The 13,878-nt window shown below is 35.7% G+C and overlaps 1 protein-coding gene across 4 annotated transcripts in view; it reads left to right on the forward strand.

The window, feature by feature from the left end:
* Positions 1-10,710, forward strand: part of LOC110447164 — a 207,253-nt gene extending 196,543 nt beyond the window's left edge. For 3 of the 4 annotated variants that reach the window (XM_021492673.1, XM_021492675.1, XM_021492676.1), the window contains 4 exons: positions 3,560-3,698; positions 5,222-5,323; positions 5,719-5,892; positions 7,832-10,710. In XM_021492673.1, coding sequence (XP_021348348.1) covers positions 3,560-3,698; positions 5,222-5,323; positions 5,719-5,892; positions 7,832-8,095 — 679 coding nt within the window. In that variant the 3' untranslated portion in view covers positions 8,096-10,710. Of the gene's footprint in view, positions 1-3,559; positions 3,699-5,221; positions 5,324-5,718; positions 5,893-7,072; positions 7,201-7,831 lie in introns of all 4 variants that reach the window. The other variant, XM_021492674.1, reaches the window with a different exon arrangement.
* The last annotated feature ends 3,168 nt before the right edge of the window (positions 10,711-13,878 follow it).

Consider the following 13,878-nt stretch of genomic DNA (forward strand, 5'->3'; position numbering starts at 1 on the left):
TCAGTATTTTAAATTTTTCTGTCCATTTCAATAATGGTTTATTGCTCACTTGTCTGGCACATGGATCAAATAAATGTTGCTTCAGCAAAATCTACGAAATTTAATCTAAACTTAAAACATTTAAACCTAGAGAAAAAGATTTTGTTTTTAAATATTATAAATAAAAATTTCATCTTGAATGAGAAAAGGAAACGCATGAGGTATATACACTGATACTGCAGGGTATATATATCAGGAAACTTTACGGGGAAGTCATTAGGATAAGAGGTTGTAGCGTAAAGCATGTTACATGAATCTACAAACAGATCTACACACTTCTAGAAGAGCACCTATAAAACGGGAGATCATGATCATTTTCCGTCCACTTGGAGTACAGAATAAATTGTACACTCACGTTTTAATTAAGTCTTCTGAATGAAAGTACAGCAGTGCTAAGATAAAGAAATGAGATGTTACGGTAATGATACTTTGTCTTTGATGGAAAAAGCTGTCATAATTGACAATAATTGAAATGGTTTAAGTCGGGGTCGGATGAAATCTTGTATGTATGTCCCGTTGAAGAGGGATGTGTTACTTGAAAAACATTTCCAAATGATAAAATAATATCTTAAAAGGTCTATTTGTAGTTAATTATGGAAATTATCTATTGGGGAAAAATGCTAAAAACATTTGTCAAAACCAAATCTTGATGCCATGTCACCTGCCCTCCCCTATTTGTGTTAGTACTGTATGCATTAAATATATATGGTTGGGTAAAACCAACATCAGCAACACAGGGTCCATAGGTGATTTGGGATGGTTGCCAAGGTCAAGGTCAAGTACTTGACTTAATCAAGGGATTTAATAAGGCACCAATCTTTGGCAGACACTGAGGTATACCCTGTGTTCCTTTAGTACTACAACTTAGGCCAGACATAAAAAATTGTTTGTTGTGTATATCTCCATGCTCAATAGATGTTTCTTTTTTGTACAAGGGGACTTAATATAAATGTATAACCAGCTGAAACTTGTCGGGGTTTAGTGTCCATAAAGCCAGTCTTTAAAAGATTGGGGCATGACCATGAAGTTGTTTTGATATTGCTGTATTAACAGTTTTTCAACAACAAAAAATCGTAAATATTGTATCTGCTTGTAAGAAACACAGATTTCTTTAGGATGGCCTTAAGCTACAGTCTCTAGTTTTCTGTTAGACTGGCCACAGGCTCTAGAATATTAAATAATTAAGAAAAAAAAATAACTTCATACAAACTTAGGGGCTGGTGGCCAGTCTAGTTTTCTGTGTACAGATCTAGAGCCCTATTTGTTTTTAGTACTCTGTTGTCATTAGATGTAAGAGTACTCGTGATCCAGTTGATTTGGAAAACGTGGACTCAACTAATGCCAAGGGAAACAAACGTTCTTTCTGCAAAAAACATGATCAATCTGGCAATGTTCATATAAACATATAGTTAAGGGTTAATTATTAATGGAGACAAGATGATTATTTATGATAATGGAGACAAGATGATTATTTATGATATTGGTGTCAAAAACAATAGTGTTTCTTATGCTTGTTCCCTTAGCAATGCGTGTCCTTCGTATGAATTCGGTTAAGAGGATTTGGGGGGGGGGGGGTTGTGTGTCAGAATATTTCGGGCATGTCTTCATTATGAAAAAAAAACCACCTCAATATTTTTTAGCCACATCTGTTTTATTTTTAAATTTCAGTCTTTTTGGAGTAGGTATAGGGGTAGGGGGATTTGTTTATATGAAGAGTCTGACGGGAAGGGGGTTGAAATGATTGAAATGATTGGCTTACTAGTCCTTCCATCTAATGCATGAACTTGCTTGTATAATATGTCTGTCAGATTTAGAATTTATTCTCCTTTGTTTTTGGTAAAAGTCCTGAGAAATGATGGAGTGCTCACCCAATTCTCTGTAGTGCTGCTTATCATAGTATGTGTAGTTTATTTTGGCAATTTTTGGCAAGATGCTATCGAAGATTAGACGGTGTTAGGCGGAAATCTCTTCCTTGGAGAGCAAGAGATTACTCTAAGACAAAATACATCTCGTAAATCTCTGTAACTTGGAGCGTAGCACAGCGCCAGTGATCTAAGCTACATGAACATTTATATGTGTATGCTAGTTTTTATAAGTGACGGCCTACACAGTTGGGTCATTATTTTATAAGCTTTTAACGTAAAACATTTGAGTTTGAAACAGACGCATTGGCAGAGTTTCCTGTTTGAAGATTTTGAAGTGCATTTTTTATGAAATATGAATATAGACCGAAGTGTTGGGATGCGGTTTGAGTTCCGGGTATGAGCTGGAGCTACTCAGCATGGCAATGCTGTAACTCATGAATTGAAGTTTGAAATAGAAGAATTTGTATAGTTTCCGTGACGAGTTGTCGCGGTGCAGCTCAATGAAGCTAACATTTGGAGTTTTCAGCAGGAGCATTCTACAGTGTCTAGGTTCAGTGGAGTGCACTTCCTAAAATTAAAATGAGCTAGAGAGTTTGTGAAGATTCAATGGTGGATATTCAAACATAACTCTGGGTACTTGGGATTTTAAAACAGAAGCTGCATCACTAAGAACAGTTCATGTCTGTTGTGAAACTAAGGATAGTGCCATTTCATTGATATTCATTTGAAAGTGACATGAAATTTGATTGGTTTTCTGTGTATGTGATTTTCATCCTTGAACTAAGCCGTCCATCATATCACTAAATTAGGATCATTGAAATGCAAGCTAGCAGGTGGGATGTTTAAAGACGTTCTCAGCAAAGTGTTTAAAGATGCTTTTTCTCTAATTACCAGATAGTATCACCGATTTAGTTTATCTTTTAATTGGCTTTTATAAATATGAACTTCAGAATTTTCATAAATATTGAAAAAAAATTATAAAATTATCTCCCTTTGACAAACAGTAAAATCATAATGTTGAGTGCTAACTAGGTGTACATGTATACAGATCACTGAAAAGTATAGTTTTTAGGATTAATGTGATTGAATGACTGGTTAATGGGATATTATACGTGCACACTTACTTAAAATCAAATCCCTAACACATAGGATATCTGATAATCCAGGTTCTTATACATATAGGATGTGATGATCGAATCGTCTTAGAGCACTTTTTACCCTACAGTTACATGTAATCTCCTTTTTTAAAAGAGCTCCCCACAGAGAAATCATTGAAATATCTTTCATTAATGTTTTAATGGTCTTGGTTAATGAATTGATTCATCATTTAAAAGTTACACAAGTAATGATAACACATGTTGGAAAAGTTCACAAGAATTGATGACACATATGAAAAGTACACAAAATGACATGCATTGACGACATAAGTAATTTTGATTTATCAGAAAAAGAAAATTAACATTTTTTTCATGGGAGATAACTCACACATATAGCAGGTATATTGTGTAAGGTTGCATACAACCTTAACTTGCTAAGTTAATGGTTAAAGTGAGGCTGCCAGCCCCTCACAAATGATTATAAATTTAATAGTGTGTAGGTTCTCACAGTTTACATATTTAATGGATAAACTAATTATACAACTTTTGTTTCTGCAGGGATAAAGGCTCGCCCCCATCTAACTACTGGGTGTGCCCATCCAAGGCCCAGATAGAAATTGACATCCGTAACTGTGAAGAGCTCGGAAAGAAGATGAGGAAGGATATAGTGGATCCAGAAAGCCTCATTAGAACTAAGGTCAGTTTGGTCAATTTCCTTTTAATATTTTCGAGATTAACTTTTTTTCTGTACCTCAGGGAAGGTATTTTACTGCAAATACAGACCAGAATGTCTTGTCCTTCGGAAATTACTTTGTAGTTATCAGTAAGCAAACGTGAAAGCAGCTAGTACCATTTATTTTCCTACAAGGTTTTGAATTGGAATTTTGAAAAATTTGCGTAATGAACATAAAAAAATAAAACGTTAAAGAATTAATATCTATACAAATTTTTATTCATACTATGATTCATGGAATATAACACAGCTTTGAAATGTTGTAGAGTTAGTAGATAACTGTATACTAGCCTAATGGTACAGTTAGTAAATAACTGTATACGAGCCTACTAAGCTTTAGCCAATGGTACAGTTAGTAGATAACTGTATACTAGCCTACTAAGCTTTAACCAATGGTACAGTTAGTAGATAACTGTATACTAGCCTACTAAGCTTTAACCAATGGTACAGTTAGTAGATAACTGTATACTAGCCTACTAAGCTTTAACCAATGGTACAGTTAGTAGATAACTGTATACTAGCCTACTAAGCTTTAACCAATGGTACAGTTAGTAGATAACTGTATACTAGCCTACTAAGCTTTAACCAATGGTACAGTTAGTAGATAACTGTATACTAGCCTACTAAGCTTTAACCAATGGTACAGTTAGTAGATAACTGTATACTAGCCTACTAAGCTTTAACCAATGGTACAGTTAGTAGATAACTGTATACTAGCCTACTAAGCTTTAACCAATGGTACAGTTAGTAGATAACTGTATACTAGCCTACTAAGCTTTAACCAATGGTACAGTTAGTAGATAACTGTATACTAGCCTACTAAGCTTTAACCAATGGTACAGTTAGTAGATAACTGTATACTAGCCTACTAAGCTTTAACCAATGGTACAGTTAGTAGATAACTGTATACTAGCCTACTAAGCTTTAACCAATGGTACAGTTAGTAGATAACTGTATACTAGCCTACTAAGCTTTAACCAATGGTACAGTTAGTAGATAACTGTATACTAGCCTACTAAGCTTTAACCAATGGTACAGTTAGTAGATAACTGTATACTAGCCTACTAAGCTTTAACCAATGGTACAGTTAGTAGATAACTGTATACTAGCCTACTAAGCTTTAACCAATGGTACAGTTAGTAGATAACTGTATACTAGCCTACTAAGCTTTAACCAATGGTACAGTTAGTAGATAACTGTATACTAGCCTACTAAGCTTTAACCAATGGTACAGTTAGTAGATAACTGTATACTAGCCTACTAAGCTTTAACCAATGGTACAGTTAGTAGATAACTGTATACTAGCCTACTAAGCTTTAACCAATGGTACAGTTAGTAGATAACTGTATACTAGCCTACTAAGCTTTAACCAATGGTAGAGTTAGTAGATAACTGTATACTAGCCTACTAAGCTTTAACCAATAGTAGAGTTAGTAGATCACTGTATACTAGCCTACTAAGCTTTAACCAATGGTACATCTTTACAGGAGGAGTTGGTGTCAAGTATAGTGAAAAAAATGGATAAGCTGAAGGATGAAAAATCAGGTTTACAGATTGAAATCAAAGAAGTCGACACTATGGGGAAAATGGTAAGGTTTATCATTTCAGTTAAATCATAATTATATTGAAAGTTTATATCTCTGGTGTTTTTATCAAGGGCAAATTTATGAAGACCAAAACAGTTTGTTCTTTGATGATCTCTATTATCAAGCTATTTTATTAGAAATTTTAACTCATTTACCCCTGATATTTCATAATGAACTATTCCAACATTTGAATTGAAAGAGTTTAAATGTGTCTTCAGGGATGAATGAGTTAATTAAGGTTGGTTCTTCCTTTTATCACTTTGACAGATCAATAGATGAATAATATATGCTCAGTTCATTTGAAAACTTTTGGAAGTTATACTCAAAGTTTAATGTTTTCTCCATTTTTTGGTTGTATTTGTTCCAATTCTTTGACTTTGACATCTTTTTTTGTATAGGTGTCAGAAACAGTAGAACAGAAATGTAAGAGCCAGAAGGAAAAAGATAAGTTCCAGACGTTCCTGAAAGAGAAGGACCACATCATTCGCCTCCTCCTCAAAGTTTCCGGTCTGCTTGCACGCGCTGAAAATGCACTGCAGGGTCTTCCTGAAGACTGTGACGTCCATCAAAAGGTAGGGTAAAACAACAGGGCGCAATGACTGGTGATAGGTAGGGAAAAACAACAGGGCGCAATGACTGGTGATAGGTAGTGTAAAACAACAGGGCGCAATGACTGGTGATAGGTAGGTTAAAACAACAGGGCGCAATGACTGGTGATAGGTAGGGAAAAACAACAGGGCGCAATGACTGGTGATAGGTAGGGAAAAACAACAGGGCGCAATGACTGGTGATAGGTAGGGAAAAAAAACAGGGCGCAATGACTGGTGATAGGTAGGGAAAAACAACAGGGCGCAATGACTGGTGATAGGTATGGTAAAACAACAGGGCGCAATGACTGGTGATAGGCAGGGGAAAACAACAGGGCGCAATGACTGGTGATAGGTAGTGTAAAACAACAGGGCGCAATGACTGGTGATAGGTAGGTTAAAACAACAGGGCGCAATGACTGGTGATAGGTAGTGTAAAACAACAGGGCGCAATGACTGGTGATAGGCAGGGTAAAACAACAGGGCGCAATGACTGGTGATAGTTAGGGTAAAACAACAGGGCGCAATGACTGGTGACAGGTAAGGTAAAACAACAGGGCGCAATGACTGGTGATAGGCAGGGGAAAACAACAGGGCGCAATGACTGGTGATAGGTAGGTTAAAACAACAGGGCGCAATGACTGGTGATAGGTAGGTTAAAACAACAGGGCGCAATGACTGGTGATAGGTAGTGTAAAACAACAGGGCGCAATGACTGGTGATAGGCAGGGGAAAACAACAGGGCGCAATGACTGGTGATAGGTAGGGGAAAACAACAGGGCGCAATGACTGGTGATAGGTAGGGAAAAAAAACAGGGCGCAATGACTGGTGATAGGTAGGGAAAAAAAACAGGGCGCAATGACTGGTGATAGGTAGGGAAAAAAAACAGGGCGCAATGACTGGTGATAGGTAGGGAAAAAAAACAGGGCGCAATGACTGGTGATAGGTAGGGAAAAACAACAGGGCGCAATGACTGGTGATAGGTAGGTTAAAACAACAGGGCGCAATGACTGGTGATAGGTAGTGTAAAACAACAGGGCGCAATGACTGGTGATAGGCAGGGTAAAACAACAGGGCGCAATGACTGGTGATAGCTAGGTTAAAACAACAAGGCACAATGACTGGTGATAGGTAGGTTAAAACAACAAGGCACAATGGAAAAAGATAAGTTCCAGACGTTCCTGAAAGAGAAGGACCACATCATTCGCCTCCTCCTCAAAGTTTCCGGTCTGCTTGCACGCGCTGAAAATGCACTGCAGGGTCTTCCTGAAGCCTGTGACGTCCATCAAAAGGTAGGGTAAAACAACAGGGCGCAATGACTGGAGATAGGTAGGTTAAAACAACAAGGCACAATGACTGGGGATAGGTAGGTTAAAACAACAAGGCACAATGACTGGGGATAGGTAGGTTAAAACAACAAGGCACAATGACTGGTGATAGGTAGGTTAAAACAACAAGGCACAATGACTGGTGATAGGTACGGTAAAACAACAGGGCACAATGACTGGTGATAATTTGTGAGAATATTATCTAGACAGTACAAAATGGTTATTTTTATGGCACAAGTGAATCTGTTAGTAGAACATGTAGTAGTATGTTATATTCAAGGATCCCTCAGTTCAGCTACGAGGTCATGAATGTTTGACAGCATTTTTAATCCCAGTTTGCTGGTTAATGCAGGTTACACTTCCAGCATTGGGGGAAATGTGATTGACCTCAAATGTGGTCTAAAATAATTGATAAAGGTAATGGTAATCTAGAGGCACCCCAGGTAAAAAGTATCGCTAAATGCACACTGTACTGAAATACAGAGAACATGACTAATCCAAATAGTTTATTTTGAGGAAAGACTAGTTTACACTTTAACATTTTATGAATTGAATAATATAGAATAAAAAACGAGATTTTGCTTTCTTATCACAGGACATAGCAACGCAGAAGAGAGATCGTTATAAGGACCAGCATGAAGAGGCTCAGAAGCTGAAACAGGACATTGACCAACGGAGTGCACAGATCTTAGCAATACTGCAGGAATCGCTCAGCGACCAGGAACTCGAAGATTATCAGTACTACATAAACATGAAATCGACGCTCACTGTCGAGCACCAGAACCTGGAGGACAAAATCACACTCGGACAGGAACAGATTCAGGCATTACGCCGGAGCATCCCCGACAAACGACACTGAGTCGGGCATTATGTGGGCGCATCCCTGACAAATGGCTTTGAGTCAGGTTTCGTGTTAGAGCATTCCTGACAGTCGATTCTGAGTCAGCAATTATGCATCCCTGATGAACGCCACATGAGTCAACAGAAGGATATTGTGATAAATAATGTGTTCAGATATATATTTTTTTCGAATTCATGGAATTGTGCTTGTCGACACATTTGTGTAAGCATGAGGTGAGTTTGAGATCGAGCTGCCGAAATGATATTGTACAAGAGTGATATTGTTGCGTGTGAGAGGAAAATATTGGAGAAGGATTTTACTTTTTCGTGAGTCCTCATTGCTTACAAATTCCATGTTTTATCTAGTTGATTTATATCACAGGAATGTATCCGGGCCCAGACAGGAAGTTATATAATTATTCTGTAACCTAGGCAACATGTTACGATGTTTATTTCATCTTCCATATGCAATACAAAGACATATGTAAATCATTAGAGAACATTTGCAACATTATCATCTTTATTTTAATTGCCATTTTGCATTATTTGCTTCATTTGCAACTACAGGATTTTCTGACAGTTAAAGTTATTTAAAACAAAGAAGAATTCAAAATGGAAGATTGGATCTCACACTGACAAAAAAGGAAAAAAATAAACTTATCATTATTTATTTTATGTAAATTTTGTTCTTTTCTTAACATGCCAGAATTGATTCTGTTAACAGATATTGCTAAATACATCAATGCTGTTTCAATTTTTAACAATGTCTCAACGCTTTTTATTACGTTTACCTGTTGAAGTATTAATTTTGAGTTGTTGCACAGGCTGGAAATGCCTGAAATCCTTTGCTATTATTGTTTATTTTGTTTTCAGATTTGTGTAAATGAAACCCCCTACGTTAGATGTACAAAGAAGAACAATCTTATGTGTGAAAATGTGTATATAAGATCAGGAATCCTTTTGAAAAAAAAATATTCCAGAGAGGAAAAATGTGAAAAGATGTACAGAAAAAAAATCATACCTTCATAGGTTTGTGGGCTAAGGGAGATAACTTTGTTTCCCAGTTGTACAATTTCTTTTTCCCAAATTGTCTTTTGTGTAAAACGCTAATATGTATAAAACGGTGCAAAAGTCATAAAAGTTTCCATTTTAGTTTATCCATAGTAAGGTTTTAAATGTCTTATTTTATATCGTGATAATTTATTTGCATTCATGCAATGTGTGTATTATTTCCCATTCATATTAAAAACAGATTATATTTTATATGTCTTGTTGAGGAGACAAAGTGTTTAATTTAATTAAGTTGTATATTTGAGTTGAGGTCAGGGTTGGAATGCCCCAATCTTGAAAGAGAAATATGTAAGCTGCATTGTATGTTATGTTTAATATCTGAAAAACTGTAATAAACATAATTATACATAGTTGTGTGTCTTCTCCTGTCTGCTACCGCAGGTCCTTCACTACTTTGTGAGGATCTAACTACTGCCAAAATAATAAGGGTGGTATAACTTCTACCCTGTATTTCTAAAATGGACTGGCTTGTTCATGCATATTGGATTAGTACATTTTGTTCAATGGGGATAGATGACATAAAAAATTGTATTTTGAAAAAAAATAGGGGGGAACTGTTGTCTTACAAGAAGGTAATTCATGTCATTCTAGATTCTCCAATTCGAGCTAAATTTTCTTCTTGTAAATGATTGCTTGTTAGAAATGCACCATAATGTGTCACTCATATTTTGTATGCATGGAAATGTGGGCTGCATGTAATTTTTAAAGTTTTACAAATTTTATCTGCTCTCATCAAATTGTTTCGGTAAATTTTCATGAGAATCTATCTGATCTGAAAAGTTTTCATTTTTTTTCCATTGTTGAATTGTTTTAGTAATATAACTGTTATATTTTAAGATTTGTTATCAGTGGAAATTATCATTAAATTGCTAATGTTAACATTTTACTAAAGATACTAATTCAGATTTAAAGGTATTGTTGACAAAATGCATTTTATGTGTATCCATTCTACAAAATGAAATAACCCAAATTTGTTCATACTTCCGGTAATGAAATCATTCTACATCACCTGAATGAAAGGTCTTTTTCAAAATGGAGAAACTGAATATCAGCTTTTGGTCAGAAACAGTTTTTTTAAAGTCAAAAATATGTAAATTTTATTTTTTTCACAAATTCATGATTTTCATTCATTACAAAGTCTTTGATTAGCATTAGTGCAGACATTTGTTATAAGAACTAATATAATAATTAATTCTGAGTATAATAAGCACTATTTAAGTATCTTGTCACTCCAGAAACTGTTTGAGTATGTTACATTATTTACAGAGTCGACAGATTGTACAGGTACAAATGCATTCCACCCACCCTACAACTTTTCCAAAGGAAAATTAATCATACCACACAATTTTTTTGTCGGTGTTTCGAAGGTCATGTGACCTGTTTAAGTCATGTGATTTGTGTAAAGTCACATGACCCTGTATAACAGTCATGGGACATGTAGTTTAGGAGTCCATGTTACAAATACATTACAGACATGGGCCTGACATCAGTAATATTATAAATATATACACATTATGAAAAACTTCCAAGGGAAGATCATTAAAAAGGTGTGTGAACTAGAAACCGCTGTGTTTGTTCTTATTTTTCATAGATGATTAAGTTAACATGGCCAAAGATCATACATAAATCTAGACATAACTTCACAAGTCCGATTTTCTTAGTGAACTAGTTTCTCAGTGTTCTATGCATATTTCATATCCAGAAACAGTTTTATTCTTAAAAACTGTTAATGTGTATCATTTCACAACGTCTTACTGAATTCAAAGAGAAACATTAATCTGTTAAACATTTGAAATTTGAATTTGCAAGTCAAAGCTTATTTTATGATTTTGAGGCCTGAATTCTGTTGTATCAAGATGAATTGGTTTAATGATTAAATGAAGGCAAATTCTGAATCACTTAACTTCAATGGTTTAAAAAAGATTTAAAACATTATACATTTTCTGTTATTCAAAATGACATCAAAAGATAAAAAGAAAATCATGATAGATTTACAAGCATTTCGGATGACAAGGCCATTGAAGCTTGTAAGAAAGCATTAAAAGGATTTGTTCTGGACTTGATCTTTTTTTTAGCAAAACACTCGTTAAAATGTGGTATTGTTTTCAGACTTTTCCATCTGTATTGCTTCCAAATCACACCCAAGCTTTAACATTGAAGATTAAGGTAAAATTGATTATGCAAAAAATTACTCTGATAAGCTGATGAATGGTTGATCCAAGGGAGATAAATCAAGTTTCCAAAACGTGCTAGTAGCCTAAGCTTCGTGTGCATGTCCTAACGATCTTCAAGGAAACACACATCACATGGTTCGTATTTGTTGATCTATCAAGGGTGGGTTAGGGATGAGGGGTTGAACATATTGAAGACCAACCCATCCTGCAGGTAGACAAGAAACGCTATGAACGCAGGATTGGATGATAAGAAGTATGCAGGTCCGTCGCCCCAGCAACCGAATATCGGCAGCAATTTGGAAGCTTCCAAGCTCGACGAAATCCAATCAACTCAATATCTAAACGTTACTACCAGTCTTTATCTTCAGGCGAACATGCACCTTGACATCATAGCGACGACATGTTAAGACATAACCTACGACATGCACCAGACTTTTAGCTAAGATGTCTGCCACCATTGTCAGGTCATTCTTAGAGACTGTAGCGCAGTTTAGAATCCCCCATCTCAAATGAATGTTATAGGCCTTACACACATCACTTGCGAGCAAGATGGAAAGCCTTGAAGCAGGGAAAGAATAACTGATCGATTCAGTAGCAGGCAAAAGGCTCCTTCTCTCCAGTCATATAAAGCCATTGTAGTATACACGTCTCTGTTCTCTCCAACGCTTTCAACCCACGATTCACGCCTTCAAGTACGGCTACATATGCAGGCGATTCCCAAAATGGTGCAACTGACCAGTCAGTTGCTAAAGCATCGTCCATTGACATTTTTAACCGAGACATGTACAGATGGAACCAGATCAATATGTCTATGTGTAAAGAACATGCCAGTTCTTGTTTATAAGTTTAACGGACCACATATCATCAACACCGCAATGTTTTATTTATGACATTGTCAACGAAGATTTAGACTGTAAAAAAGTTTAAATATCTGGCGATACTATCAACATTGGGAGGTTATACAATACCATGAGTTTAGACTGAACTTATGATGCACATTTACATAAGAAAAATAAAGGAATGTTCTCCGTTGTTCTTTATGTCATTTAATGTCACCCCTGTGATCTCGAGGTTCTAGTTATGGTGTACATCATGGCGAGATATTCTTCAGTGATGTAGAAATGCACAAGATAGCACCTTTCCTATTCGGCAGCCTCACAAGCCTTCCGGGCACCAAGGAGAACGAGTTTGTGGAATCAGGAGTCTGCTAAAACAGCTGGATTGGAAAAGTTACGAGGTTTTTGGCCATCTACGATATCGCTGCTATACACAAGACACTGATCGAACCCACGTCAAAAGGAAAGTGAAATCAGTAATATCTTGCTTATTAGATATAGGTTTAGTATGTTCAAAACATTTGCCTTTCGTTTTCTATCTCTGCATTTCAAAAAAACTATCGATGCCATTCCTCTTTCAGCGGTATTAGACATTGACCCAGACAGCTATGATAATGACATGGCGCACACAGCTGATTCTGTGATAAAATAGACCTAAATACATATGTTACTTATAAAAGCAATCGCGGATTTATGGAAAATGCATGTGTCAAGGGCTGAAGTACTTCATCTGAGCTTAATACTTCCAGTAAACAGTTTATACTTTAATTGACATCAATATCAGTGGCACTAAAATTTACTCTTTCCAGGTAATAAATAAACTTATCTTCAGTATGTGTCGGAGTAACTTTATACACAAACAATGTGCGCACCAAACGTATTTCAATGTTTCAACACCGGTTGGTCATACCTTGAACGTTTCGACACGGCTGATGGGCACTTTGTGTAAATAGTAAAACTATGATACAAAAAATCTGTCCGGTATTTAAACTGTAAGTTGTTCTTTCTATACTAAATCTCAGACTTTTTCTGGATGGATATCAAGTATTCTCAAGATGATTCAGAGTATCGTTATAGATACTAGACGATTTTATAAGATTACAACTTATTTGTTTTACTATTCATAAATGTCCTCTAGTTTGCTGACTGTATAAAACCAGCACAAACTTGTTTTTGTGTATCTGTGCTATACACGATATTAGTTATAACCAGAGGCTGATATATAAAATTAATTATAAGATGGCAATCTAGAACAAAAAAACCCATGTAATTCTTGTTAGATATAAAAAAAAATGTCATGGAACTATTCGGTTTATTAAGTTAATAATGCTGAGGATATCACAGCTGTTATCAGATTGATATCCGGACAAAGTTGTTATAGGAATCAGCACCTTAATGAGTCAACGTAAAAATTGAATCTACATGTATTTATTTATAAGAAAGTTTTAAAACAAATATCAAAATAAGCCAGAGTTTGTATTCAAAATGATAAACTTTAGATAATATACACAAATTTACTTATATTCCGTAAATTTTTAATGTGCTAAAAAAAGCTGACAAGGTCATAATAACTGGATTCTGGTTAAAGTTGTGTAAAGATTAGTCAGCTTAAGAAGAAATTTATATATGATTTTTATATTATCAAAATCGAAATCCGAGTATCCATGACCTGGACCTCGAATTCGTCCCCCTCAAAAACTCAATTCAACAATGACACTTTC

This window comes from Mizuhopecten yessoensis, unplaced genomic scaffold (genome assembly GCF_002113885.1).
Source record: "Mizuhopecten yessoensis strain PY_sf001 unplaced genomic scaffold, ASM211388v2 scaffold3229, whole genome shotgun sequence".
Taxonomy (NCBI): domain Eukaryota; kingdom Metazoa; phylum Mollusca; class Bivalvia; order Pectinida; family Pectinidae; genus Mizuhopecten; species Mizuhopecten yessoensis.